This window comes from Penicillium crustosum, assembly GCF_028827405.1.
Source record: "Penicillium crustosum strain IBT 35664 chromosome Unknown utg000001l_segment0_segment0, whole genome shotgun sequence".
Classification (NCBI taxonomy): domain Eukaryota; kingdom Fungi; phylum Ascomycota; class Eurotiomycetes; order Eurotiales; family Aspergillaceae; genus Penicillium; species Penicillium crustosum.
The window spans coordinates 1,566,107-1,590,744 of NW_026623122.1; the positions used below are offsets into that span (position 1 = coordinate 1,566,107).

Consider the following 24,638-nt stretch of genomic DNA (forward strand, 5'->3'; position numbering starts at 1 on the left):
AAACCTGACACATGATAGTTAAACAGCCCTAGAGGTGTGGTAGCCAAGCGGTAATTAGCGTGTGCCCACGTGCACATGTGCTATTGGGTTGGGAATTTGTTTTGTTGCACGTTGGATTTAATTCCCAGGAAGAATTAAGGACCAGTTGTTAGCCTCTGGCGGATTTTGCCAAGGGAATCTCTCCTTGGTCGAGACTTACCTACGGAGTACATACTCCGTAGGTAAGTCATACTCCGTACATAGGAAAAGAGTTATTTTGAGTTAGGAAAGCTCTTATATGTGCCAAGCCTTGAGTGGCGCAGTTCCTGTCTAGTAGAATTTTATACTTCATCCAGTGGTACTCGGTTTTGGTTATGTTTAGCTCTATCTTTCTGTATTAAGGTCATGATCTAAATTTATTTTTGGCCTGTCTCGATTCTCCTTGCCTCACTCTCACAGCGGCATTTTTTTCTCTTAAAAAATGCTCAACTCAATAATTTCAACCGGCTTCAACAGCATTCATATTGTTCCTACTATACTTCCTCCGTTGTTTGAACACACCAATTAACTGGCTTAGTAGGCCATACTGTTTGTGTTCCACTTCAAGTCACATTCAAGGGCATAGTCTTTCCACCATGGATTTGTCGCAGTCGAAATGCAATTCGTAGCCTGAGCGAAGTTATTAGCCTAACCTTTAGCCACCATCTGAGCTCATTTGGGTACGATCAAACATTCCGTTTCTGTGGTATGTATGGCTTGCCATGGCAGTGAATTTCAGAACCCGCAAATAGGGAAAGTGGAATCCCGGGCATGGCGCCATTTGACGATAGTGAACGTGAAGTCGCTTATGGTGTGGTGCGGCCAGATGACCAGAACAACCAAGGCGTAATTGTCGTGATCTTGGTCTAAGCATTTTCACAGTTTCTTTTGTCACGGGACAACGAACGATTCATTTTTTTACTCTCGTTTTGGCCTTCTTTTTGACTTCTTTTCATCTTTGGATGTAGATTTCATCCACTTGATCTTGGTATTGCCTCATCCCTTCTCGGGGTATGACTGGATCAACTGGATCTGATATTTCGAACGTGCCAGGTGGCTGGTTCAAAGCGCTCTCAGTTTGGATGCGCTCTTTAAGACCTTCGACGGGGTGGAATGGGACCCTTTTGTGATTGATGGTCAGCCAGTCTATGCACTTTGTGGCAGTACTGGGGTTGTCAAGCAGTTCAAGAAGCTCAGAGGTGATGTGAGCTTCAAATTCATGGAAGAATTTATCATCCGGTTTGTATGTCAAAAGCAGACGGGACTTGGACGAATGAGCTAGGCGTCCAAAGAAGAAAAGCAGCGGGAGTGATAAGCAGAGCACTTACTAGGTGAATAGGTGGATGCAACTCTGTGCGATGGTGCTCCTGGAGCTGTGCAAGAGCCAAAAGAGCACACAGCAGATATGGGTTCTCGCTCCAATTTTTTGGCGTTATTTGGGCTACTCGTTTTCGCTGAATTCTTACCCCGAGACGGTTAGTAATATCTTCTGTGGGGAAACGAGCTGGAAACATCTCCTGGCGACAACGCTCAACGTCAAGATAGTCTAAATAGCCGAGGGTTAGCCGTGGTGCCTGGCCAGCTGGCTGACTGTGTTTACGACCGCGATAGAACACACTGTACTGAGGTCGATGAATCCTCTTATTTGCAAAGAAGAAATACGGTGTTTCACTATAAACAATAGGCTAGCTATGGCCTAGTCAACCTATCTGTTGCAAGCCACAGCTTGTATTGCTCACCATTTCCGGTCAAGCAAGGGCGGTAGGAGATATTGGAGGCAGGACTCGCGCCTCATAAAATGGCGGCCGCTTGCAAAGATTTCCTCATAGGTTGGCTCCCTCCATTTTGCGAGCGTTTTTCCATGATCGATTGGTATTGGTTGGCATGCATCTGAGATAGGCTCGGTGTCGTCTGTTGGCATATGGTCAAGGTGCTCAAACCGACATCTCAGCATCTCCAGATGACGAGAAGTCCAGCATATTGGTTGAACCAAGAGACCACGGTGATGGCTCATGAGCTCAGCAATTGAAATCACATCAGTAGCTGGCACTGCCATACTGAAGATACTTGTAACAGGTTGAAGGAAGTGGGAATACAAAGGAGTCTGGAGCGCATCTGGACCGCCTACGCGCGAAATAAATGGACCGACGGTAATATATCCTGCCTATACAAGTATAGTGACAAGGCATAGGCTATCTGGCCTTTTATTAACATCCCTGATAACTAATCAAAGGCTATATATGGAAAAGTCGTTCTATACATTTTAAACTCATACAATTCTAGCTACGTCACCAACAAAGCAGCAAATATCTATAAAATGGACATCCAAAAAACCTTTCAAAAAGACGGTACACAGCCACATAAGTGGCCTACTATTCTAGTTTATATTTGTATCTCTCTAGGCATCTACTATTTTGTGCCTTTTGATCTGCATCTCTCTTTCATCCACTAGCCGGCAAGACAAAACGTGAGGACAAGACACAACAAAAGTTGAAATTGTGAAATACATATGTATATACTTACATACATAGTCTTTTACCGAAAGAGCAAGTATTCTCGTAATGGTCTCGAAGACTATTAGCAGTATATGGCCCCTTCATACATAATTCTTTGGTACACATGTCCTTGTTTATCATCCATGTGGCCACGTTGCCAATAAAAGCAAGTATCCCCCAAATCCCTAGGGCTTGGCAGATCTGGCGTTATCTTTGGTGAGACCATTCTGTTGCTATACAATGCGAGTTCCATATCAAATTCACAAGCCAAGCGAAGCTTATATCACTTATCGGAGCTTGCAGCAGATAAGCGTTAGTCAGTTAAACCATCCCTACATGTAGGATTCGAAACTAATTAATTTTAGTGATATATATAGTGTAATTCTATTCTGTTGGTCTTACTTCGTAGATGAAGAGGTGTCAATAGTGTTTGACTTAGTTATGTTACGAATCATTTATCTCGGGATGATCATCGCCGATTCTGGAAGAGCAACAAGCCCGGGCACCTCATGTGGGGGGGTGCTCCGACAAAGCCAAGTAATTTATGTAGCAGGGACATTGTTAATGTTGTCAATGTATGCCAAAGAAACTTAATAGATAGAATAAAGAATAAACCATGTAAGATCGGACACTGTCAAAGATGGTGATAGTTTTAAGTTACATCCCAAAGACCACGTGAGCGGCTCCACCCAACCTACAAGCTGCTTCCGGCATACGCAATCCTCTTACTTGACTCGTGGACGTCTAACAAAATTAGCCAGCAAGGCGATAAATTACTCGCTGCTAGACAGCGTGGACTGTTCTTCCATTCATCTCTCCTTGCTGTACTGTGGTACTGCTAGGTGACCGGCAATTCTTACTGGCTTTTTTTTTTTTACGCCTCCTATTCCGATTCTGGATTGACCGTATCTCCGACCATCGAGGTCACATCCAAGACTTCCGCATATCGATATGTCACCCTCTCGATTTATTTAGCCTAGGATTTGGAATCGCTCGACTGCCACACCCGCAGAACGAATCGCATACCAAGAATATTCAAATTCCCCGCGCTCGCGGATCACGGAATACAAAAGCACGGAGACGTTAATTCCTATCTTCCAGCCAATCTACGGCTGTCGCAAAACCAGCGGCTTATTTCCCGACTACACCGGCCCCATCGCCTGTCATGATCACCCCGCGCAAGGTGCTGCTCGCCCTCCTCTGCGTAGTCAGCTTTGTTCTCATCCTCCGCTCGTTCCGAGATCCTGAGGTTCCTGGGGCACCTGGGTACAGACCGGTGAAGAAGATATCACAAGAAGAGGATGAAGCGATAGCAAATTTGGCACGGAAAACACCACCGCAAGGTCGAGCCAAATTACCCCTCGGCGCATCACTGACAGCACCGCTCCGCGACCGTCTCCGGTATCAATTCCCATATGAAATCGAAAATAGATTCCCCGCATACATCTGGCAAACATGGAAATACAACCCGGCATCATTCTGGTTTGACGAAGACCTTCGCGGTCCGGAGGCCAGCTGGACAGAGATGCACCCCGGATTCACACATGAAGTCATCCCTGATGAGACACAGCAACACCTGATCAAATATCTATATGGATCAGTTCCTGAAGTATTCGAGGCATATGATTCGCTCCCACTCGCCGTTATGAAGGCGGATTTCTTCCGATACTTGGTTCTTCTAGCGCGGGGGGGAGTATACAGCGATATCGACACTTCGGCACTCAAACCCGCGCACACGTGGCTCCCCGAGGAACTTGATCGATCAACTATCGGATTCATTGTTGGCATCGAGGCTGATCCTGACCGTGATGACTGGCATGACTGGTATTCACGCCGTCTTCAGTTCTGCCAGTGGACCTTTGTGTCGAAGCCCGGGCACCCGATTCTTCGTGATATGGTGGCTTATATCACCGAAAATGCTTTGCGGATGAAAAAGGCGGGCATCCTCAAGGTTGGCAAGATGGATAAGACTGTTATGGAGTTCACCGGGCCAGGGGCTTGGACGGATTCCATCTTCCGCTATTTCAACAACCCGGAATACTTCAATATCCAGCCTGGTGATAAGAACATTACCTACGAAGACTTTAGCCACCAGACTACACACCGCAAGGTTGGTGATGTGGTTGTTCTACCCATTACCAGCTTCAGCCCTGGTGTAGGGCAAATGGGTGCGGGCGATACGGATGATCCCATGGCTTTCGTGAAGCACAATTTCGGCGGTACGTCTTGATCTTTGACATTCATTTGGTCTCATGTGGACATAGTACTAACGTTTTGATTCCAGGTACATGGAAAACAGACCCATCACTGTGAAAAAAATTCCCAGCCCTTATTCTATTCGATTCCAACACTTCACACTGTATAGTATCAGGGGCCTATTGCAGACCTGTCCTTGCAGTTCATCTCAATCTTTGCTCCGATTTCATCACCCACACCTCCCCTCTAGATCTCCCGATTCTCTCTCCTCCCGTCACAAACTCTCAAATCTCCGGCATCGAACTATCATCATCGGTGCCTTGAATATGACTGAACCCAGGCGCAAGCTTTAAACCCGTTCCATGTTTCATGATACCTGTTCATATGATTCCCCCACTTTGCTTTCCTTGTTACATACACTGTGCTTTTTCTTTTTCCTGAGTAAATGGGTTGCTACTCGCTATACTAGCTGCTTATAGATTTTGATTTCAATCTCATTGTTGCAAAAGCCAAAAGGCAAGTTCGCGAGGATTCCAGTTGCCTACGATGGAGATCTTGATGTATATCCATTATACGGACCTAGGGGATATATTACATATAAATATGCTGCCATAGTGAATGTCTAACCACTATATCCAGAGGAAATATGTGTTTGGTATCATATATATGTAATTAATTCCATTTCTCATTGTTCAAAAACCCCCAATCTCCAAAGTCCCATAACACCGAGACCTAACGCCAGATCAAGGAGCAGCGCCAGACCTAACTGTAAACTCCGAAGTCACATAAACTTTCAAGTTGTCCACTTCCGATAAAATATGCTCCTCGCTATTCCCATCATTTGATTGCGACCCGGATCGAATATCGGTAACCTGGTGCCCTTCGGATTCATATATAGGGTCGAAATCGCTCTTTCTGCGCCCATGCCCTGTCCCTGTCCCCAACCCCGTTCCTTGGCGAACAGAGTCAAGCGCATAAGTACGCGAAGTGTCGCGGTTTCGGTATGAGCTCACAGTGGAAGCGAAGGACTTGAACAGAGGTCCGTACGTAGGAATGCAGGCGATGATAACCTACGCATTTTTGTTTCGTCAGTTTGTCCTTGGACCTGAAAAATGGACTTGAAGCGGTAGCAAAATCCCACTTACACCCAGGCTGATCTCCACACAAGACCAGATCACGATATTCTTGCTGTCGGTGTAGGTTTTCAAGTCCCAAACGGTGAGGATGCGGATTATCTGGATCACGGTCACGAAGAAGCCGAGAGCAAACAGGCAACCCAAGAGGACTTTTTGTTTGAGGCGGAGCTGGAGTTTCCAAAGGACTGGCAGAGGTAGTGCGATGATTATCAGGTCTAGCACGATGCTTGTGCCCCCAAGAGCAAAATAGAATGGTAAGGTATTGATACAACTCCCCTTGAGAGAAGTATCCCATTGTTTTGCGACCTGATTGATGTCAGATACTATGTTTTCACCGATCAATGAGCGTTGGAGGAGAGGCCTACCGGTATGCAGGAGACTGATATGATAATGGCGAAAATCAATTGGTTAACGACACACACAACGATGGCGGCAATTATGATTCTGCGATACTGTTTGATAATTCCCGCAATGCGCAGGTACGAGGCTAACAAGGCGACTTTGAATCCAAGGACAGCGAGACAGTAGACCGGGCCGCCGGTATATTGAATCTATGGACCCACAATTAGTGTCAGGCTCGAGATCGACTAATGTTGGTCGTGCGATGCTCACCCTGCTAAATGGAATAACATTCTCCTTTGGAAAATAGGCGGCGGAGAGTCCTTGACCCCATCGTGTCTCTAGGATAGTCATTCTGTCAATTCCAAATCTAACCTAGGCTGATCAAGGAATCGACTCACGAGCGACAGCGATCCCGGCGTATGCCAACGTTAACAGTGAACTCGCCAGTGCCGCATAGTCATCAATCCATGGAAAACGCTTGTTGCTTATTCGCACATAGAATCGCAGGCATATGCACAGGAAAGCTAGAATTGAGCACACCAAGCAGATTGCGATCACTCGAGAGATCTCGCTATTTGGATCAGTCTCGTGGAGGTTGTATACCCAGCCCATGATTTGATCATTATCACACAAGTAAAGAAATTTAGCCTCCGAAAGGGGATGTGGTATTCTTATTCATAATTATTAGGGAGTCCACAGGAAATCCTTCGTTGTACAGCTGAATCCTAAATGAGTCGGGTGGGGCGGGGCGGGGCTTATACTTGTTGGTGTACCAAGTACGGAGTAATTAAGTTGCAGCACTAGATTCACAAAAGACAGGGATCTAGGTATATGAATTATAATTTGTCAATTTTTCTTTTACTTTTCTGTTTAGGTTTTTCGTTTTTGGGCTTTTTGGGACTTGTCTTAGATTAGATATGTGGAGGCTACGGGAATCCACGGATATTATTTTGAATTACGGACTGTGCGAAAGAAAATGGACTCAACACCATATCTGAGCACATTGAAAGCAGGAAGCCAGATCGCCTAGGTATCCATGGGTATCCGGATCGATGGATTATTTATTAGTCTCTCGAGAAAGAGGTAAAAGATCTGCACCTGAACCTTGGAATTACCTCAAACCATGTGTTTCAACCATGGAACATCCATGGATAGTACCGGAAGGGACCACCTGGGCACCCTGCATATGTGGACAAGCGCGAATTTTGGAACCTCGGAAGATTCCAAGGTCGGAATGTCTCACCGTTAAAGTTTGAGGAAATTTCCAAAAGGCTGCAGAATATGTTTAAAGGTGGGGTCATGGCACCATGTGTGGCTGGCTCGGGCCAATGAATCTCCGAGCACTGCACATTCTTATTGTTCTTCAAGGCTAAAGAGAACCGGTGCCTGTCTTAGCTGCAAAGATATATTGCCATAAATTGCCGGCGTCAATAGTGTGGATTTCTCAATGTTCTAAGCGAATACCCGAATACCCCTGGCTTGTTATCTTTTTATCGTGCATAATTTCGGGATATTTAAGAGAACCTGATACACTTGCATGAAAGCCAAGCCAATCCGTTATGTTTTTCCGCGCATCCTTCATTGCTTCGCTATTGGCAGTTCTGCCTCAGGCTTCGGCCTCTGAGGGCTGCCGTTGCTTCCCCGGAGACGCCTGTTGGCCCACTGAATCTGAGTGGTCTCAATTCAACAACACCATCGAGGGTCGACTAGTGAAAACCGTGCCTCTCGGCACACCTTGCCATGCCCCGAACTACAATGCTGCGACCTGTGCAGTCTTGAAGGATGGATGGCTACTTCCCGAGGAGCAGTATGTTGACCTTACATGTAGAATAATAAACAGCCTGTACTAGGTACTGACGACATCTCTTAACAGCTATGAATCGTCTTCCTCAGTTATGGCACCGTTCTTTGCCGAGGGCGCTTGTGATCCGTTCCACCCCGTCTCAAAGCCCTGCACACTAGGCAACTATGTGCGCTACAGCGTAAATGTTACCAGCCCGGCTCAGATTTCCAACACCGTGAAGTTTGCAACCAAGCACAACATCCGTCTTATCATCCGTAACACCGGCCACGACTACAATGGCCGATCCACTGGTGCTGGATCCCTTGCAATCTGGACCCACCACCTGAAGCAACTGTCAATCGACTCCTACAAGGATCAGCACTACTGCGGAAAGGCCATTACCATGGGCGCTGGAATTCAGGGCTTCGAAGCCTACGAGCTTGCCGAGAAGACTGGCTACCAGGTCGTTGGTGGCGAATGTCCCACCGTGGGTCTTGCCGGTGGCTACACTCAAGGAGCTGGTCACTCTGCCCTCAGCTCCCGCTATGGCCTGGGCGCCGATCAGGTCCTGAAATGGGAGGTCATCGATGGCCAAGGCAACTTCATCACTGCCACCCGTGACAACGAATACTCCGATATCTTCTGGGCTCTTAGCGGTGGCGGTGCTGGCACTTACGGTGTTGTCTGGTCCATGACCTCAAAGGCACACCCTGGAACCCCCGTCTCCGGCCTGAACCTGACATACACGAGTGAGGGTATCTCGCAAGATACCTTCTACAGTACCGTCGAGACATTCCACGCCACCCTGCCCGCTATCGTCGATGCAGGTGCTATGAGCGTCTGGTACTTCACCAACACTAGCTTCTCTATTGCTCCCATCACCGGTCCCAACATCCCTGTCGCTGACTTGGTGACCCTTCTTAAGCCCTTCACCGACAGCCTCGACAAACTCGGCATCAAGTACACCACGGTTTCCAAGCAATACGACAGCTACTACAGTCAATTCCAGGATATGCAAGGCGTTATCGAGGTTGGCACTGCCCAGTATGGAGGCTGGTTGGTCCCGAGATCGGTTGTTCAGAACAACAACCACGCCCTGCTGACTGCTTACCGTGAGATCACCGAGGCGGGCGGTACCTTCATTGGTGTCGGCTTGAACGTCTCCCAAAAGGTGACTGGAGACGTCCACAACGCGGTCCTCCCTGCTTGGCGCGAGGCCCTGATTGACACTACTTTGACTACCCCTTGGGAGTGGAATAACGATGCTCTCATGTTGGAGCGCCAGCGCCAAATGACCGAGGATTTCATTCCTAAGTTGACCGCGCTGTCCCCCGAGTCTGGTGCTTATATGAATGAGGTATGTAAACTAATATTTAGCTCTAATTTCCTTCATTATTATGAACACATGCTTATCGTTTTGGCAGGGTGACTTCCAGCAGCCCAACTTCAAGAAGGTCTTCTACGGTACCAACTATGACACCTTGCGCAAGATCAAGGCCAAGTATGACCCGAACAATGTCTTCTACGCCAGAACTGCTGTCGGTTCTGATGAGTGGACCGAGAGTGAGGATGGCCGCTTGTGCAAGGCGACCTAGGAAGGATCCAACTGGGTTGGATATGGTACTATATAGTGTATGAATGTTTGGATCCTATCATGTAGGATTGAAGTATACCTGGAGGCCCAACATCTCAAGTTGCCGTCGAAAGGATCTATGTATTTCTACTATACTCAAGTTTCCCTGAACAATACAATAGAGGTTTTCATGGACAATCAAAAGTGACATTTCTAGCTTCTAATAACAAACCCTGCGATGACCATGTGACTAAGTACATCCATCTTATGCATGCATACCTAACTAAGGTTCTCTCTTGCGTCTTCTACCCAAATCCTCGGTTTTTGTAGGTGATTTTCAATGTGAAAACGATGGGATGACTATCAGGACCATCTCATATATCAAATCACAAGGGACATGATCTATTGAGCCTGTGATCTAAAAAGAAATCTGCGCTAGCAGTGAGACCATATGTTCAACTTGAAACACCTACGTATAGGTGCACCAAATATTATCTTGGGTAGACAATATCGAAAATCCCATATATGTAATAAAAAAACCACCTATGTAACGCGTGAACTGCCACCCATAACTATGTAAGTTATATTGATCACTTTACGACGAAAAGAGAGTCAAAAGAAAATGGCATTAAAACGCTCCCTGTTCACAAGATTGCGCTTGGAAACCTTGTGAGGTTGCTGTCGGTTCTTAGGCAGGAGTATGAACTCCAAGTGATCGGTCTCAATGATCACGATCAAAAACAAAGTTTCTGCAAAGGGAAGTGTATGTAAATAAAAAGCGAAGGAAAAAAAGAACAATACTGCCCGGGATGATTTCATACTGTTATCCACGAGTGTGGATGTGTGGGAAGGTCAAATGATGGCGGTGAGGCCAACTGGATATAGCATGGCGAGGGGTGTGATATCCCCCGAGACCACATTTGCCACAGACATACCTGCCAAGGGCTGTCATGGGATCGCATCTGAAAGCAAAAAGGTAAGATTGGCGCGAATGATCGCGAATGATCGCAAGTGCGTCCTCTGGGTGGAGGAGCATTCGCTCACCGGGGACGCGTCCGTGGGGGTCCCGTGGGGTTAGAGAGAGATGGTCGTCATCTGATAATGTCGGAAGAACGAAGGTTCGGTGGGAGCTTGATGGGCTGGCTGTAATGGCAAACGGATTTTTCAGAAGTCACTGAATAACGGCTCGTACTTCTTCTTCAGATCCTCCGTGTAAATGTTCATGTTTCTGAGGTCGGGGGATCCGGGTATTCCTCAAAGTTACCGGTGTCCGCGGGGTGGGATAGGCGGGGAAGTATAGGTCCTTTTACCCGGCGATAAAACAAATCATCCCAAATAACATTTTGAAAGAACGGATGGGACTTGACTCGAGCCGAGCCACCAGAGATGTGGCCCAGTCGCTCTGACGGATTTGTTTTACAGAGTAGGGAGACGATGTTTTGTGCTGCGGGCGGCATGTTTGGTGGGAAGCGTAGACGGCCTTCGATGATCTGCTCGTAGATGCGCATAGGGTTCTGATCCCAGAAAGGAGGCTGTCCGATCAAGAACTCGTAGATCAAGATCCCAAGAGCCCACCAATCTACAGCAAGTCCATGGCCGCTGTTTTGAATGACCTCCGGGGCTAGGTATTCCGGTGTGCCACATAATGTGTATGTTTCGCGGTTATCGACTTGCTTTGCAAACCCGAAGTCAACAAGCTTGAGGTGACCGTCGGCATCTAACAGGATATTCTCCGGTTTGAGATCTCGGTAGGCAACTCCATGGACGTCGTGCAGGAACTCGATTGTCATTGTTATTTCGGCGGCATAGAATGTCGAGACTTCTTCGCTAAAGCGTCTTTGCCGTCGGAGATATGTGAATATTTCACCTCCGGGACAATAATCCAGCTAACAATGGTCAGCCGAAACGTATTCCGAGTTCCAAAGAAAAAAAGGTTGCCATACCAGCATGTAGAGGCACTTCTCATCCGAGAACGATGCAATCAAGGTGGTGATGAAAGGGTGGTCAATGACAGCTGCGAGGGCCTTTCGCTCGTTGCGCACATGTTCCACTTGCTTGAGTTTGATCACTTTCCAGTCGCAATCAGCACGAGTTATCCCTCGCCACGCGCAACGTTAGACAAAGTGGCGCTTACCGTCCGCCTTTCGCAGAATTTTCAACGCGTAGACTTTGTCCTTGTCCTTTTGGTCCTTCAATCTTGCGAGCCATACCCGAGCGAAAGTGCCTATATGATGAAAAACCATAAACAGTCAGACGCGACTCGTGTAAGAGAAATATGGGTTGGGCCACGCGCTAACCGGTTCCAAGAGTCTTGACGAGCACAAAATCGCTCACATGCAGACTCCTCGACGAGATGCATAGTTGCTTCTCATCCTGGCGCTCGGTGATAAGAAAAGGGTTCGAGGATCGCGGAGACGGCCGGAGAGACTCGACAAGTTGCTTTTCCCTGTTATGCAGGTTACCATTTAGTTTGGGAAAGGCCATGGTTCCTGGCGCCTCGTTTGGCGAATGTTGCACTGCTCCGGTTGCCATTAGAATGGTTAAATGTCAAAGATCATGTCGCGGTAGAAGAAAGAAAAAAAAAGGTGTATGGAGACCCCGTTAGCGCGCCACCAATCGGCAACACAGGTTAATTCCGAGTTTCAGATCATAAAGAACATTGAGGATTTGAAAGAGTCTGGGGGTTTCAGAAAAATCGCGGGGCAAAGAGTTGTAAGAATAGAAGTTCTGGCTCTGACGTATTTGCTATTGGGGGCGGGGCTGAACGGGAAGAAACTACGGTGATAAACCGGACCTGAGTAAGCTCTAAGCTTTGATTTGACCCGAATCTATATATAAGATCCCTTTATTGTACACCGGAAATAAGAATGTATTTGATTCAGAAGTCAGTCCATATCTCGATCCAGTCCCATGGCCATTATCTGTTCCTGGCTATGATTTTGGTACACATCTATTAAATGGTGTCTCTTCGAGCTCAGGATGGCCGGTAGCGGAACGAAAAAAGTGTGGTGGAATGAGTTGTACGAAATTGTTCAGCGCTCAAGACTTTGAGTTTAGGATCAAACCAACAATCAAGCTGACCATGTTAGCAAAGAGTAATCTAAAGAATCTGACTTGGAACGGAACATACCCATAAAGCCCAAGAACTTCGCCGAAAATCAAGATGAGAATCATTCCCACATAGACACGAGATTGTTGCATGTATGCTCGGACACCCTAGAGTAGCTGTTAGGGTTTCAATAGTTCTCTCACGTTCCTGGGCATATAGCGTCCTTACCGCATCACCCACAACTCCAATTGTATAACCAGCAGCCACACCTGTAAGACCAACTGACATTCCAGCGGCAAGGTGCATGAAACCTCTGTGCAGTGTTAGCTTGTGCCAAGCTCCGCATCACCCAACTCGCGAAACGTACGTGTACAAGCTCATGTTGGTTGTTGGGCCGACTGCTTGCGCAATGAGCACGGCGATAACGAGACCGTAGACTGCAATAATACCGGACATAACAACGGGGATGAGGGACTGCAGCCATGAACTTGATTAGCTACCATCCTGCTCATCGCGGAACCAGCGAACCAGGGATAAATGGCTTCTTACCTTCATGATGAGATCGGCCCTATAGGTTCCCACGCCTGCAATTCCAATGCCAGACTTAGCTGTTCCATAAGCTGCACCTGCCGCTGTGAGATTGTAAGCTATTTGTCCAGAGACCTAGAACCCAAAGAGTTGGCTCCATCCGCGCGAGGTATTTCACGTACACCCGAAGATCATCTATAGAGAATTGTTAGTGTACTGTCAAATCGGAAGGAGGTTATAAACTCACTGCTGCAGCAATGCCAGCCTAGTTTCGGAAGCCTGTTAGTCTATCAACTCCAATGTCCTCGGGACCTTGAACTCACGAAGGAGAAGAACGGAGCGAACTTGGGCGCAAGCTCACTGTCTGCCATGGTGATGCTAGAGCAAGACTAAGCTCGCCAATCACACAGAAATATAAGAAGAAAATGAGACCTGTTTGATACAAGATCCAGAGCAGGGATAAGTTCGGGCTGTTGATAGCTGGAGGTTTCGGGGCTTTGGGTGTTCCACATGGCCACTTCGCCCGCCGTAGTCCACGCCATTGTCTGGTCCTAGGCGGTGACGATACCGTACCTATTGTATTTCGGATATTCGGTTCTAAGAGCCCCATCACCCGCATATTAAGAGTCTTTGTATTGAAATTACCATACCGGCCTCGCCGTCACCTTCGCCATCCTCGTTCTCCTGGGTCCCTCTACCCCCCCAGTTTATTACTGCATTTTCAACATCTAACCACCACCCCCACCTTCAACAACCCTCCTACCTTTATCACTCACCTCAAATTCGGAGGATGCTGAGGGCATGAAATCGAAGGGAGCCTTGACTTTGTTGCGCTCACGGCTCCTGGCGCTTTTCCATTAATACCGTTTTGATATTGCATTTAAATTCCCCATCTAAACTGAGGGGAATTATGGAATATTGAGTCCCATCAGTGTTTTTGAGACAATCTATTATTTCTTTCGAGGTCATTGCCTACGGAATATTTTCCTCTCGTTCCACCTCTATTGTTTCTTCCGTTGTCTACGATCTTGAACAGACCTCTTGCGACGCCCTGAACGCTCTCCACGATCAAACCGGATACCCCTTTCGCCTTCTTCGCATACCGGAATAGATATACTTTGCGTATCTGATTAAACCACTGTTACTCGTTCTCGATCGCTGATAATCCGTGAAAATGGCGGATTTGGGGGGCCAGCGTAGCCGGAATTACCGGCCTCACGGACCCGCCTCGTCCACGCAGCGGGATGCAGCGTATTCTGACATTTTTGGAGGCGCACCACCCGCAGGACGCTCCCATACCATGAATTCCCAGACCCCGCAATTCTCTCAGGGTCGCGCCCATACCATGTCGTCGCATGTCGCACAACCCCAATTTCAGAGACCACCGCCGCCGCCAACACGGCATATGCCAAATGGACACGGACCGCCATCGGCACCACCAAATGGATATCCTCCACCCCCACCGTCTGGACAGTATCAGGCCTACAATCCAGGGGCCTCGGCAACGATGTCTTCATATCAGCCTCCTCGATACAACCCAAACCCAAATCCCCAACAACGCTTTGCTGCCTATCCTCGGCCTCAACGCCTCGAATCAAGACCAAGTCCTGCTCCCCAGTACCCAGATCCTAGGGATTTCAATCGCCCCATGCCTCCTCCTGCGCTGAATTCAGATTCAACCCGGTCAAGATCAATGGCAAAACTGAGCGGGCCGCCTTACCAGATCCCGCCAAGCAACTTCAATCATACCTCTGCCACTGCCTCTCGCCGTGAGCAGTATCATTCTGGTGCCCAGGTCACGCAGCTCGGCCGCCCTGTTCCAGAAAAACATGCGAACGAACGAGCTATGTCTATGACTTCCTGGTCATCAGATCGGGATCCGCATATCATGAGCAGCGGAAGGTCAATTCCACACCGTAGACCTCCGTCAAGTCACGATCAACAGATTCCAGTAAGGCAAGACTCAATGATGCAGCCCAGTCCGGATGAGCTTATTGCATCTCGTCAGCCAAGCGATGCATCGCAGAGATCTCGGACGATGTCCATGGCATCCACTGTTGCCCCCGATCGGGCGATGAGCGCTCAAAGCCAAGCCACGCAGGGATCCTCCGGCAAAGTTACGCTTGTTTCTAGAGATTCACAGCGCAAAGTTCCGGTAGTCTATCCTGCTTTGCTTTCTCTTGTCGCTGAGATTTTCAGGGAGAAGATTTCACTTGGCGAACGACAGAAGAACGGTCTTTCGTATCAAAATGCGTTTTCGGGTACTGATTCGGTGGACTTGATCGGCTCCATCATCAGAACTAATGATCGCAACCTTGCTCTTTTACTCGGCCGTGCGCTGGATGCTCAAAAGTTCTTCCACGATGTCACATATGACCACCGTCTTCGAGACGCTCCCGGAGAGGTCTATCAGTTTAAGGAAACAATGGGGGAAGACAAGTCGACGATCGAGGTTAACGGGGTCTTCACCCTCCTGACTGAATGTTATTCTCCGACTTGCAATCGGGACACACTCTGCTATTCTATTGCTTGTCCACGACGACTCGAGCAGCAAGCCAGGTTAAATCTGAAACCTCAGCCGGTACTGGGAACATCGGAATCTAAAACTGCTCTGCCTCCCGATGATGATGACGACAATGATAACCAAAAGCTGTGGATTAGCACGGTGCCCAAGGAGGTCTCGGACTCCGTTGATGATCACGAGAAGAAACGACAGGAAGTCATCTTTGAGCTCATGTACACCGAGCGTGATTTCGTCAAGGACCTAGAATATTTGCGGGATTTCTGGATGCGACCATTGCGTGCTACTGGAACTACCACTCACTCCCCAATTCCAGAACACCGACGTGAGAAATTCATCCGAACCGTGTTTGGCAACTGTTTAGAAGTCCTCAAGGTCAACAGCGCTCTGTGTGAAGCCTTGAATGCTCGACAGAAGGAGAGTCAAGTCGTTCAAACTATTGGCGATATCTTCTGTCAACATGTTCCTAATTTCGATCCTTTCATCAAATATGGTGCCAACCAACTTTACGGAAAGTACGAGTTTGAGAAGGAGAAAGCATCAAATCCAGCCTTTGCCAAATTTGTCGAAGACACGGAACGTCTCAAGGAATCTCGGAAGCTGGAACTGAATGGTTACCTAACGAAGCCTACAACTCGTCTTGCAAGATACCCGCTTTTGCTTGAAGGTGTTTACAAACACAGCGCGGATGGCAACCCTGACAAAGAAGATATTCCAAAGGCCATCAAGTTGATCAAAGACTTCCTTTCGCGCGTCAATGCCGAAAGTGGAAAAGCGGAGAACCATTTCAACTTAGTTCAACTGAACGCTGCGCTGAAGTTCAACTCTGCGGACTATGTTGATTTGAAGCTTACAGAAGAAAATCGACAAATGCTCATGAAGATGTCATTCAAGAAGACTACAGCCGACAGCTCCGATGTTACTGCGTATCTCTTTGACCATGCCGTCCTGCTTGTTCGCGTCAAAGTGGTAAATAAACGCGAGGAGTCTCGAGTTTACAGGAAGCCAATTCCTTTGGAACTGTTAGTAATCGCTCAGATGGAAGAGGTTATCCCACGACTTGGTATTGCCAAAAGACCTTCGTCCAGTCTCCTGTCCAACAAGACTGTCATCAACAACCCCCCTCCTGCCAAAGATGGTGGACTGCCCATCACGTTTAGACATCTCGGCAAAGGCGGTTACGAGCAAACTCTCTATGCCACAAACAGCGCCACACGGCGAAAGTTTATCGAAGCGGTTGAGCAACAACAACACAAATTATGGGAGCGAAATAGCAATTTCTACAACAAGACGATACTGAGCGAGGGCTTCTTCGCAGCAGTCAACCGGATCAACTGTCTTGTTCCGATTGGTAAGTGCAAATCCCTTATTTGGCTCCAGTATCACTCGCTAACTGCTACCAGATGGAGGCCGGAAGTTGGTCTACGGGACTGATAATGGTATATTTGTCTCTGAGCGGTGGCCCAAAGACAAAACAGCAAAACCAAGAAAGGTTCTAGAGGCTACACAAGTCACCCAAATCGACACTCTAGAAGAGTACCAGCTGCTGTTGGTTCTGGCAAACAAAACGCTTTCCTCTTATCCCATGGATGCTCTCGATTATGTCGAGGGCCAGAACAGCATGGCAAAACGGCCCAAGAAAATTCAGGGCCATGCCAACTTTTTCAAGGCAGGCATTGGCCTTGGTCGTCATCTTGTTTGTTCCGTCAAAACATCCGCGCTATCAAGTACGATCAAGGTCTACGAGCCGATGGACAATCTAGCAAAGGGAAAGAAGAAGTCTGCTGTCAGCAAAATGTTCCAGGGCGGCCAGGATACTCTTAAGCCATTCAAGGTACATATTTTCTCTTGCATATTTGTGGTTCACTTCACACTAACACTTTCACTCAGGAATACTATATCCCTGCCGAGTCTTCTTCCATCCATTTCCTGCGTTCTACTCTGTGTGTTGGCTGTGCACGTGGCTTTGAAGTAGTCAGTCTAGAAACAACAGAGACTCAGTCTCTCCTTGACCAGGCCGACACGTCCCTTGATTTCGTGGCACGAAAGGAGAATGTCAAGCCCATCCATATTGAGCGTATGAATGGCGAGTTCCTACTCAACTATAGTGATTTCTCATTCTTCGTCAACCGCAACGGGTGGCGAGCCCGTCCGGACTGGAGGATCGCCTGGGAGGGCAACCCGAATGCATTCGCGCTGTCCTACCCTTACATCCTGGCATTCGAGCCCAATTTCGTCGAAATTCGACACGTCGAAACAAGTGAATTGACGCACCTTATGACTGGCAAGAATATTCGCATGTTACACAGTTCCACCCGCGAGGTATGTCACTTCTATGTTTTTCTCCCCGAATGTTTTCTTTTATCACTGATCAAGCGCTGACTGGTTTTGGTAGATTATCTACGCTTATGAAGATGAACGAGGCTACGACACTGTTGCCAGTTTAGATTTCTGGACCAACAAGCCACAGCCAGCCACCACCTAATGTCCGACAGGTGCATGCCACAATGAACCCCTGCCTGACATCGCCGCTTTGACGCTGTCGCCCGCATCTCTCTTCCCACATAGCATTAAGGGGGTCTCTGTCTAAAGTTCTTAATGACACCTGCCTTCATTAAATGTTCCATCCCAGCACACTCGCGAAGTTGTGACTGTTTACTGTGTTGTCTGTACAACAGTTCAGCGGATAATCCACATCTGCTTCGCAAACACCCATCCCTCCCTTTCCTCAACACCAAACTACCACAACAAATCGGGGGTTTTCCCCCGTCTTTTCTACGCAATGTACAATGGAGCGCAAATACCACTTCTTGCGTGTCTGCTTTCTTGCTTTTCACCTCGTCTTCTCTTCTTGCTGGTCGCATATGCTCTTTTTTTTCTCTTCTTTTTAAAAATTTTTACCTTTCTTCCTTAGCTCTTTCTATCTCCTGATGGCTATGTCTCCTTCCGCATGGCCATATTCTCGAGACGTCTTTGTTCTACCTGTATCGTTTCGAGTTCGAGGCATCTTTGTTATACTTAGCAATTTCATTGATGTGAATGGCACCATTGCATTTCATATGAGAATTGCAGTAAATGTAAATTTAGCTCACTAATGTGATTAAATACAATTATGATGTTCAATCTTTCATGGTCTTCTAATTTTCTCCGGCTGGCTAGAATGAAAATAACCGGGATAAAGCAACGAAATATATATCTTTATGTTGGTATGTAGCTCCAAGCTTGATAATTGCTTCACACGTAGCTAGAAATCCATGCCTAGGTACTAATATACGACCATCCTTTTTACTGTCAAACCAATAGACAAGGGACTGTAAAATTAGGCAGAACTTAATCGTCCTTAATGGCGAACCAGGCCCAATATAATGCATTACCAGTCCCACAAACCAAAGCACACTGCTACATAGTACACAGTAACCAACTACAGTGGCAGAACCCAAAACGACAGAAGCAAGCGAGCTAGTCAGGTACTTTTTCTTCCTCAATTACTATCGGGGGTAGGAAGACAGGCGAGGAGAAAGGATAGATATTCAGCAAGACAGGAGCCACGAACGCAAAAAAAACAACAGAAGAGGGAATATTGCTGCGCTGCGGACTTTGGACAAGAACAGGAGAGGAAGCAGAGAAGTGGGGGAAATAGAAATGATACAGGAACATGTCATGGGGCCAGCTGGGATGTGATCAAAGAAAAAAAAAAAAAAAGGACAGGATGACCTAGACACGACGGAAAGCATGTGCTGGAAAAGAGGCAGTCATCGGGTTGAACTCGAGCGAGATATGCCGGGAATAGGGATTCCAGAAACTGGTAAAAACAATTCCCAACTCGACATAGTCCAGTTTCCCATTGGAAGTGAGAAGCATTGCGCCCACAATTCGTGACCAGAGTGCCGTAATCTATGTTGAGGCGGCCCATCCTCGCAGGGGTAAGAAGAAAAGAAGAAAAAAGCTATTAACGTGAATAAACAGAGTCAATATTATCCCATAAACAAAAGCCAACTTGTTGGTGCCATAAAAGTCCATGCTGGCACAAACGGTATCACATTGCAAACCGGCACCCCGCTGAATGAGCCGTATCGTCGACAGGGTATATCTAGGCCTCTCCGTTGGCTGCTTCGCTGACATTGCCCTGGCTTTGCTGCTCGCGCTGCATGCGGGCCTCGATCTCTCGGAGCTGGCTCTCGCGAGCCAACAGCTCCTGTCGCTTCTCGGCAATCTCACGCTGTACCTTGATTTCAATCTCACGGAGCTTCTCCTCCTCGCGGCGGAGCTGTTCCTCCTTGAGGCGGTGAGACTGGGAGGCAAGATCCTCGGGGTTCATGGCAGAATCATAGCCACTGCTCATCCGTGTGTTAGCAGATCGATCATAGATATTTCTGATATCAGGAGAAACGTACCCAGATCCAACATCGACGCTCTTGCTGAGCTTCTCAGTACGGTAGTTCTCATAGAGGAAGTCGTGAGTGATCTCCTTCAGATCAGCCAAGTGGCTGTGGAGCAGAGCGCTACGGATAGCCAGGAAGTCCGAGTGACGAGGGTTCTCAACCTCCACAACACCCCATGGGTACTGGCGCGCGCGCACTTTGCGGTTGTCAATCTCAACAAAGTCTTCGGAGCCGACAATAGCAAAAGGCATGAGTCCACGGAGCTCGGCGTTCTCCTCGACAGTATCTTCATCATCCTCCTCGATGTCGTAGGGGAAATTGTAGACGGGAATGCGGTAGTGTTCAATGTCCTCCATGATCAGCTTCTTGGACTCAGCCAATTCAGCGGGGGTGAGCGAGTCGGCCTTTCCAATAACAGGAATGACATTAACACGGGGGGAGAGTCGCTTCATCAATTCGATATCGAGTTCACGGAGACCGTGGCCGGTGGGTGTGATGAAGTAGAGCAGGACGTGCACTCGGTTATCCCTGAATCGAGGGTTACGCTTAATTCGCGATTCCTCTGCAAGAATATCATCGTATTGGCGCTCAAGGTAGCCGACAATTTCGCCGAAACTATCCTAAAAGTCAGTTAATGAACATCTGTCGGGTATCTGTGTGTACATGCCTGGCCTCGTTGTCAATCTGGTCACCAAATCCGGGGGTATCGACGATAGTCAGGGAAATGCGGGTTCCTTCCTCGTCCAACTCAAGCTCTGCCACCCTGGTGTCAGTATTGATGGCTTGGTATAAGCACCGTGGGCGGGGGACGGGTTCAACTGACCGACGGTCACGGGCTTGATGCGGACACCCTCCTCAAGGTGGGCATTGGCAGCATCATCGGCATCCTTGCCCTCTAGGACCTGCTTTCCGCAGAGAGTGTTGACAAAAGTTGTGCGACCTGTCGCAGAAAGGATATCCGATTAGTCCCTGAAAGTCGAGTAATTCGGGTTGAACATACCTGTTCCACTGGCACCGCACACCATCAAACAGAATTGGATACCCTTCTTGACATTCTTCTTGCGACGAATCTTGATCTACCCGGAATGAGTACGGGCATGCAATTAGCTTGGGAAACTTTTTGAGAACACGGGAAGCTTCCAATAAAAGGGGAGAATGTACATACCGCGTTGAGGGCTGACGACATTGTGAGCTAAAGGAAGATTAAAGAAGTGTAATCCGAAGACAGAAGCCCAAAGCAAGGAATTAATAACGAGGAGGAAGGGTGTGAAACTTGGCTCTCCTGAGAGTCTGGAGAGAGTAGGGGGGGGGGGGAGGAAAGACAGTTCGTGTTTCCCCCTTTCCCAAATAGGTGGCCAATCACGGCACAGCTCTTCTTCTCCAGTCTGCTACTTTTTACTTCTACAAAGCTCTTGATCAGTCACAATTGATTAGTGGATATAGGAAAACAAACAAAAATACATTAAATTGTCATATATTTGGGTATTTCCCCCTATTTTCCATACTCAATATTGCCTTGATGCTCATCAACAAACATCAAGCAGCAACTCAGGGGTTGATCAAAGTGGGTCTCTGCTGGCAACCGTATGATTATGTAATATGTGCCTGAGGTGTCAATGTGGATCTTGCCCGCATTGCTCTTATCGATTAAGAAGCTCGGGGATGATCCTAGACATCCTATGAAGGCATTTGAAGCATTTGAACCTGGAAAGACCATTAAGATCAACTATTTATTAGGGATTGAGGACTTCATCATAGAGAGTCTACCCACATCTATCTATCTGATCTAAATACTCTCCCCTATGCTTCGTTGACACACAGCGATGAATACCCGCCAATCTATCGATGAGTCCACCGGGCCATATTCACTCTCAGCAACATTTAATCATGATAACAGCTGCTTCTCGGTGGGACTAGACACAGGATTTTGTGGTAAGAGAAGCTTGAGCCAGCTGCCAGGAGAACCTTGGAATAAGCTAGCTCATACCATGAAACTATGGGGCCGAGGCTGATGAAAGATTCGCACAGTATATAATGCCAACCCTTGCGAGCTCAAGGTTTTGAGAGGTAAGCGATTGGTATTCCAGAGTCGATAATGTACCAAATAAGAAAGAACCTGCTCTAATTGCCTCTATTTGCACCCAAAGATTTCAATGCAGGCATCGGGGTGGCGGAAATGCTTGGCCAGTCGAACTACTTGGCTATAGTTGGGGGTGGCAAGAACCCCAAGTTTCCACAGAACAAGGTAAGAAACCATTCCCGGCACAAGGTATGGGTATTTAAGCTCATATGCACCCCTTAGTTAGTTATATGGGACGATGCCAAACAGAAAGCGGCCATTACACTTGAATTCCGCACCTCCGTCCTCGGTGTTCGTCTCTCCAAATCAAAAATCGTCGCTGTCTTATTAAACAGCGTCCATGTCTTTGCATTCTCCAACCCTCCCCAGAAACTCTCCGTCTTTGAGACCTCCGACAACCCTTTGGGGCTGGCCTGTCTCGATAACAAGGTGCTGGCCTTCCCGGGTCGGTCCCCGGGCCAGGTCCAAATGATAGAGCTGGAGACCGGCAACATCAGCATCATACCTGCACATAGCACACCGTTGCGTGCTATGGCTTTGAGTCCAGATGGGAAGTTGCTGGCAACGGCGAGTGAGTCTGTAAGTTCTTTTGGCTGCGATCATCTATCGGTGGGTCATTGACATCTGTACAGGGGACTTTGGTTCGTATATTTGCTACAGGGAATTGCACGAAGCTAGCAGAATTGCGACGCGGCGTTGACCACGCAGTGGTATTCTCAATTTCCTTTTCGCCATCCAATACTTTGCTGGCAGTAACATCTGACAAATCGACTCTTCACATCTTTGATATCCCCCACCAGCAACCCACCGCTCGTCGCAGTCAGTCACCATCACCAGCATCCGAAGAAGCACCTCCTAGCCAGAAATGGGGAATCCTTGGGAAGATTCCCCTACTTCCTCGTGTCTTCTCAGATGTTTATTCATTTACCAACGCACATTTTGAGATTGGTGAACAAGCCAACCTGGGCTCGCATGTGCCACCGATCGGGTCATCATTTGGTCGGCCTCAAAAAGGCCTCATAGGCTGGTGCGATGACCAGACTCTGTTGGTAATCGGAGCTGGGAAGGAGGGGCGCTGGGAGAAATTTGTGCTTCGAGAGGGTGAGGAAGGAAAGCGATATTGCTTGCGGGATGGCTGGAAAAGATACCTGGGCTGACAGAAGAAAAATTCCCAGTCTGTCAAAATAAGGGTAATACATCGCACAGCAAATAACGAACACATTGTCCGTAGAACCCAGGTTATTGCCAGCATCAAGCTTGAATCATTGCATCGCTTTCTGGACAACAAAACACTCGTATCTGGTTAGGATGACCCAACTAGCAAGCAGAGCATCCCGGCGAGAAAGATTTGTAGCGTCGACTTCGTAATGATATCTCATACTTTTCAACGGCGGCGATCATGTCTATCTCGATCACTGCGATGTCTTCGGGACTCAGGCGAGCGTGATTTCCTCGGCGATCGGTCCCTTCTGGATTTTTCTCCTCTTTCGGATGACCTGTAGCGAGATCGCCTCTCTTTATCTGGAGAACGATCATCTCGATGTCTTCGCTCGCGAGGAGAACGGGAGCGGTGTCGGCGGTGGTGTTGACTTGACCGTTCTCTGCTTTCATCGCGTCGCCGAGACGATTTCTTGGTGCTATTCCACAACTGAATTGCAGCAGCGACCTCTTCCTTCTTCTCCTCGATGAGGAATTCCTTCATCGGGTCTTCCTCGTCGTGGTTGCGAATCAATTCTTCCAGCTCTTTCTCCTCTTTGAGCATCGGTCGCCTCTCTTCTATTGCTCTTCGGTCGTCCTCCTTGGCCTTCTTATTCTCGCTAATAACCGGATCTCCCATCAACTTGGCGACATTGTCCTCCTCTTCCTCATCATCCTTCCGCTTGTAGCGCGCATGATCCACCCGAAGCAAACGGCCCATGACAGTTGCACCACCAAGGTTATCTACAGCAAGATCTGTGCTGCGCTGGTCTTCATATTTCAGGAAGGCAAATCCCTTGCTCTTGCCTGTTTCCTTGTCGCGGACTAGATTGACATGCACCGGTTCTCCATACTGCGAGAAAATCGCGATAATATCACCTTCGGATAGATCAAACGGAAGCCCTCCGATGTAGATATAGGCTGTGTCGCGGTAGTCTGCGTGCCATGATGCCTCTGGGGGTCTATAGGTGGAAGGTAAGACTGTCAGCGGGGAAAAAGAGCCTTGCGGAAGCTTCATATAAGTTCAACTTACATCGCATGCTCAAGCTCGCGCTTATTGAGCGCCTGGACCTGGCGAATAGAATTCATGGGAAATGTGTGTGAGAGAGAATCGTTGAAGGTGAGAAGTTGGAGAGAAATAAATGTGGAGACCTGCGGAACCGTAATAATCGATTGTTTACGGAGACGCACCTTTATAATGCAAACTAGCCCCCTGCTCGACGACGTGCCAGAAAAAGACACTCCTCTTTTTTTGTGACTTGCAATCGAAGAACCTTTCGCAAGCAGGGTTGTTTTCACCTGGGTGTTCATTTATCCATCCTCCTCGGGATTCCCCTG

General features: G+C 47.9%; 11 protein-coding genes across 11 annotated transcripts; 4 read left to right on the plus strand and 7 right to left on the minus strand.

Annotated features, from left to right (window-relative positions):
* Positions 1 to 970: 970 nt before the first annotated feature.
* Positions 971 to 2,074, minus strand: N7487_000600 (uncharacterized protein; the record flags this gene model as incomplete). Its single annotated transcript, XM_056868348.1, has 3 exons — positions 971 to 1,282; positions 1,347 to 1,689; positions 1,758 to 2,074. The coding sequence occupies 3 exons, from the start codon at positions 2,072 to 2,074 to the stop codon at positions 971 to 973; spliced, it is 972 nt and encodes a 323-aa protein (XP_056733132.1).
* Positions 2,075 to 3,678: 1,604 nt separating this feature from the next.
* On the plus strand, positions 3,679 to 4,743 carry N7487_000601 (glycosyltransferase family 32 protein; the record flags this gene model as incomplete). The annotated part of the gene is made up of 1 exon (XM_056868349.1): positions 3,679 to 4,743. One exon carries the CDS (start codon positions 3,679 to 3,681, stop codon positions 4,741 to 4,743), a length of 1,065 nt encoding a protein of 354 aa, XP_056733133.1.
* Positions 4,744 to 5,452: 709 nt separating this feature from the next.
* On the minus strand, positions 5,453 to 6,799 carry N7487_000602 (putative integral membrane protein (Pth11); the record flags this gene model as incomplete). Its single annotated transcript, XM_056868350.1, has 5 exons — positions 5,453 to 5,779; positions 5,855 to 6,151; positions 6,211 to 6,396; positions 6,458 to 6,525; positions 6,586 to 6,799. 5 exons carry the CDS (start codon positions 6,797 to 6,799, stop codon positions 5,453 to 5,455), a joined length of 1,092 nt encoding a protein of 363 aa, XP_056733134.1.
* Positions 6,800 to 7,746: 947 nt separating this feature from the next.
* Positions 7,747 to 9,565, plus strand: N7487_000603 (FAD-binding oxidoreductase; the record flags this gene model as incomplete). The annotated part of the gene is made up of 3 exons (XM_056868351.1): positions 7,747 to 7,994; positions 8,061 to 9,327; positions 9,395 to 9,565. 3 exons carry the CDS (start codon positions 7,747 to 7,749, stop codon positions 9,563 to 9,565), a joined length of 1,686 nt encoding a protein of 561 aa, XP_056733135.1.
* Positions 9,566 to 10,155: 590 nt separating this feature from the next.
* On the minus strand, positions 10,156 to 10,495 carry N7487_000604 (uncharacterized protein; the record flags this gene model as incomplete). The annotated part of the gene is made up of 2 exons (XM_056868352.1): positions 10,156 to 10,292; positions 10,375 to 10,495. The coding sequence occupies 2 exons, from the start codon at positions 10,493 to 10,495 to the stop codon at positions 10,156 to 10,158; spliced, it is 258 nt and encodes an 85-aa protein (XP_056733136.1).
* Positions 10,496 to 10,763: 268 nt separating this feature from the next.
* On the minus strand, positions 10,764 to 12,027 carry N7487_000605 (cAMP-dependent protein kinase; the record flags this gene model as incomplete). Its single annotated transcript, XM_056868353.1, has 4 exons — positions 10,764 to 11,429; positions 11,487 to 11,611; positions 11,678 to 11,767; positions 11,841 to 12,027. 4 exons carry the CDS (start codon positions 12,025 to 12,027, stop codon positions 10,764 to 10,766), a joined length of 1,068 nt encoding a protein of 355 aa, XP_056733137.1.
* Positions 12,028 to 12,582: 555 nt separating this feature from the next.
* Positions 12,583 to 13,491, minus strand: N7487_000606 (V-type proton ATPase proteolipid subunit; the record flags this gene model as incomplete). Its single annotated transcript, XM_056868354.1, has 8 exons — positions 12,583 to 12,619; positions 12,674 to 12,759; positions 12,821 to 12,905; positions 12,960 to 13,066; positions 13,142 to 13,224; positions 13,303 to 13,315; positions 13,368 to 13,385; positions 13,444 to 13,491. The coding sequence occupies 8 exons, from the start codon at positions 13,489 to 13,491 to the stop codon at positions 12,583 to 12,585; spliced, it is 477 nt and encodes a 158-aa protein (XP_056733138.1).
* An 803-nt stretch (positions 13,492 to 14,294) lies between these two features.
* rom2 (putative Rho guanyl nucleotide exchange factor (Rom2)) lies at positions 14,295 to 18,126 on the plus strand (the record flags this gene model as incomplete). The annotated part of the gene is made up of 4 exons (XM_056868355.1): positions 14,295 to 16,992; positions 17,045 to 17,475; positions 17,532 to 17,963; positions 18,037 to 18,126. 4 exons carry the CDS (start codon positions 14,295 to 14,297, stop codon positions 18,124 to 18,126), a joined length of 3,651 nt encoding a protein of 1,216 aa, XP_056733139.1.
* Positions 18,127 to 19,731: 1,605 nt separating this feature from the next.
* On the minus strand, positions 19,732 to 21,209 carry aspA (uncharacterized protein; the record flags this gene model as incomplete). Its single annotated transcript, XM_056868356.1, has 6 exons — positions 19,732 to 19,975; positions 20,036 to 20,638; positions 20,691 to 20,778; positions 20,847 to 20,963; positions 21,024 to 21,099; positions 21,189 to 21,209. 6 exons carry the CDS (start codon positions 21,207 to 21,209, stop codon positions 19,732 to 19,734), a joined length of 1,149 nt encoding a protein of 382 aa, XP_056733140.1.
* A 990-nt stretch (positions 21,210 to 22,199) lies between these two features.
* On the plus strand, positions 22,200 to 23,260 carry N7487_000609 (phosphatidylinositol-3,5-bisphosphate binding protein HSV2; the record flags this gene model as incomplete). Its single annotated transcript, XM_056868357.1, has 3 exons — positions 22,200 to 22,268; positions 22,326 to 22,682; positions 22,736 to 23,260. The coding sequence occupies 3 exons, from the start codon at positions 22,200 to 22,202 to the stop codon at positions 23,258 to 23,260; spliced, it is 951 nt and encodes a 316-aa protein (XP_056733141.1).
* Positions 23,261 to 23,487: 227 nt separating this feature from the next.
* On the minus strand, positions 23,488 to 24,389 carry N7487_000610 (IST3 family RNA-binding protein; the record flags this gene model as incomplete). The annotated part of the gene is made up of 2 exons (XM_056868358.1): positions 23,488 to 24,262; positions 24,334 to 24,389. The coding sequence occupies 2 exons, from the start codon at positions 24,387 to 24,389 to the stop codon at positions 23,488 to 23,490; spliced, it is 831 nt and encodes a 276-aa protein (XP_056733142.1).
* Between the last annotated feature and the right edge of the window lie 249 nt (positions 24,390 to 24,638).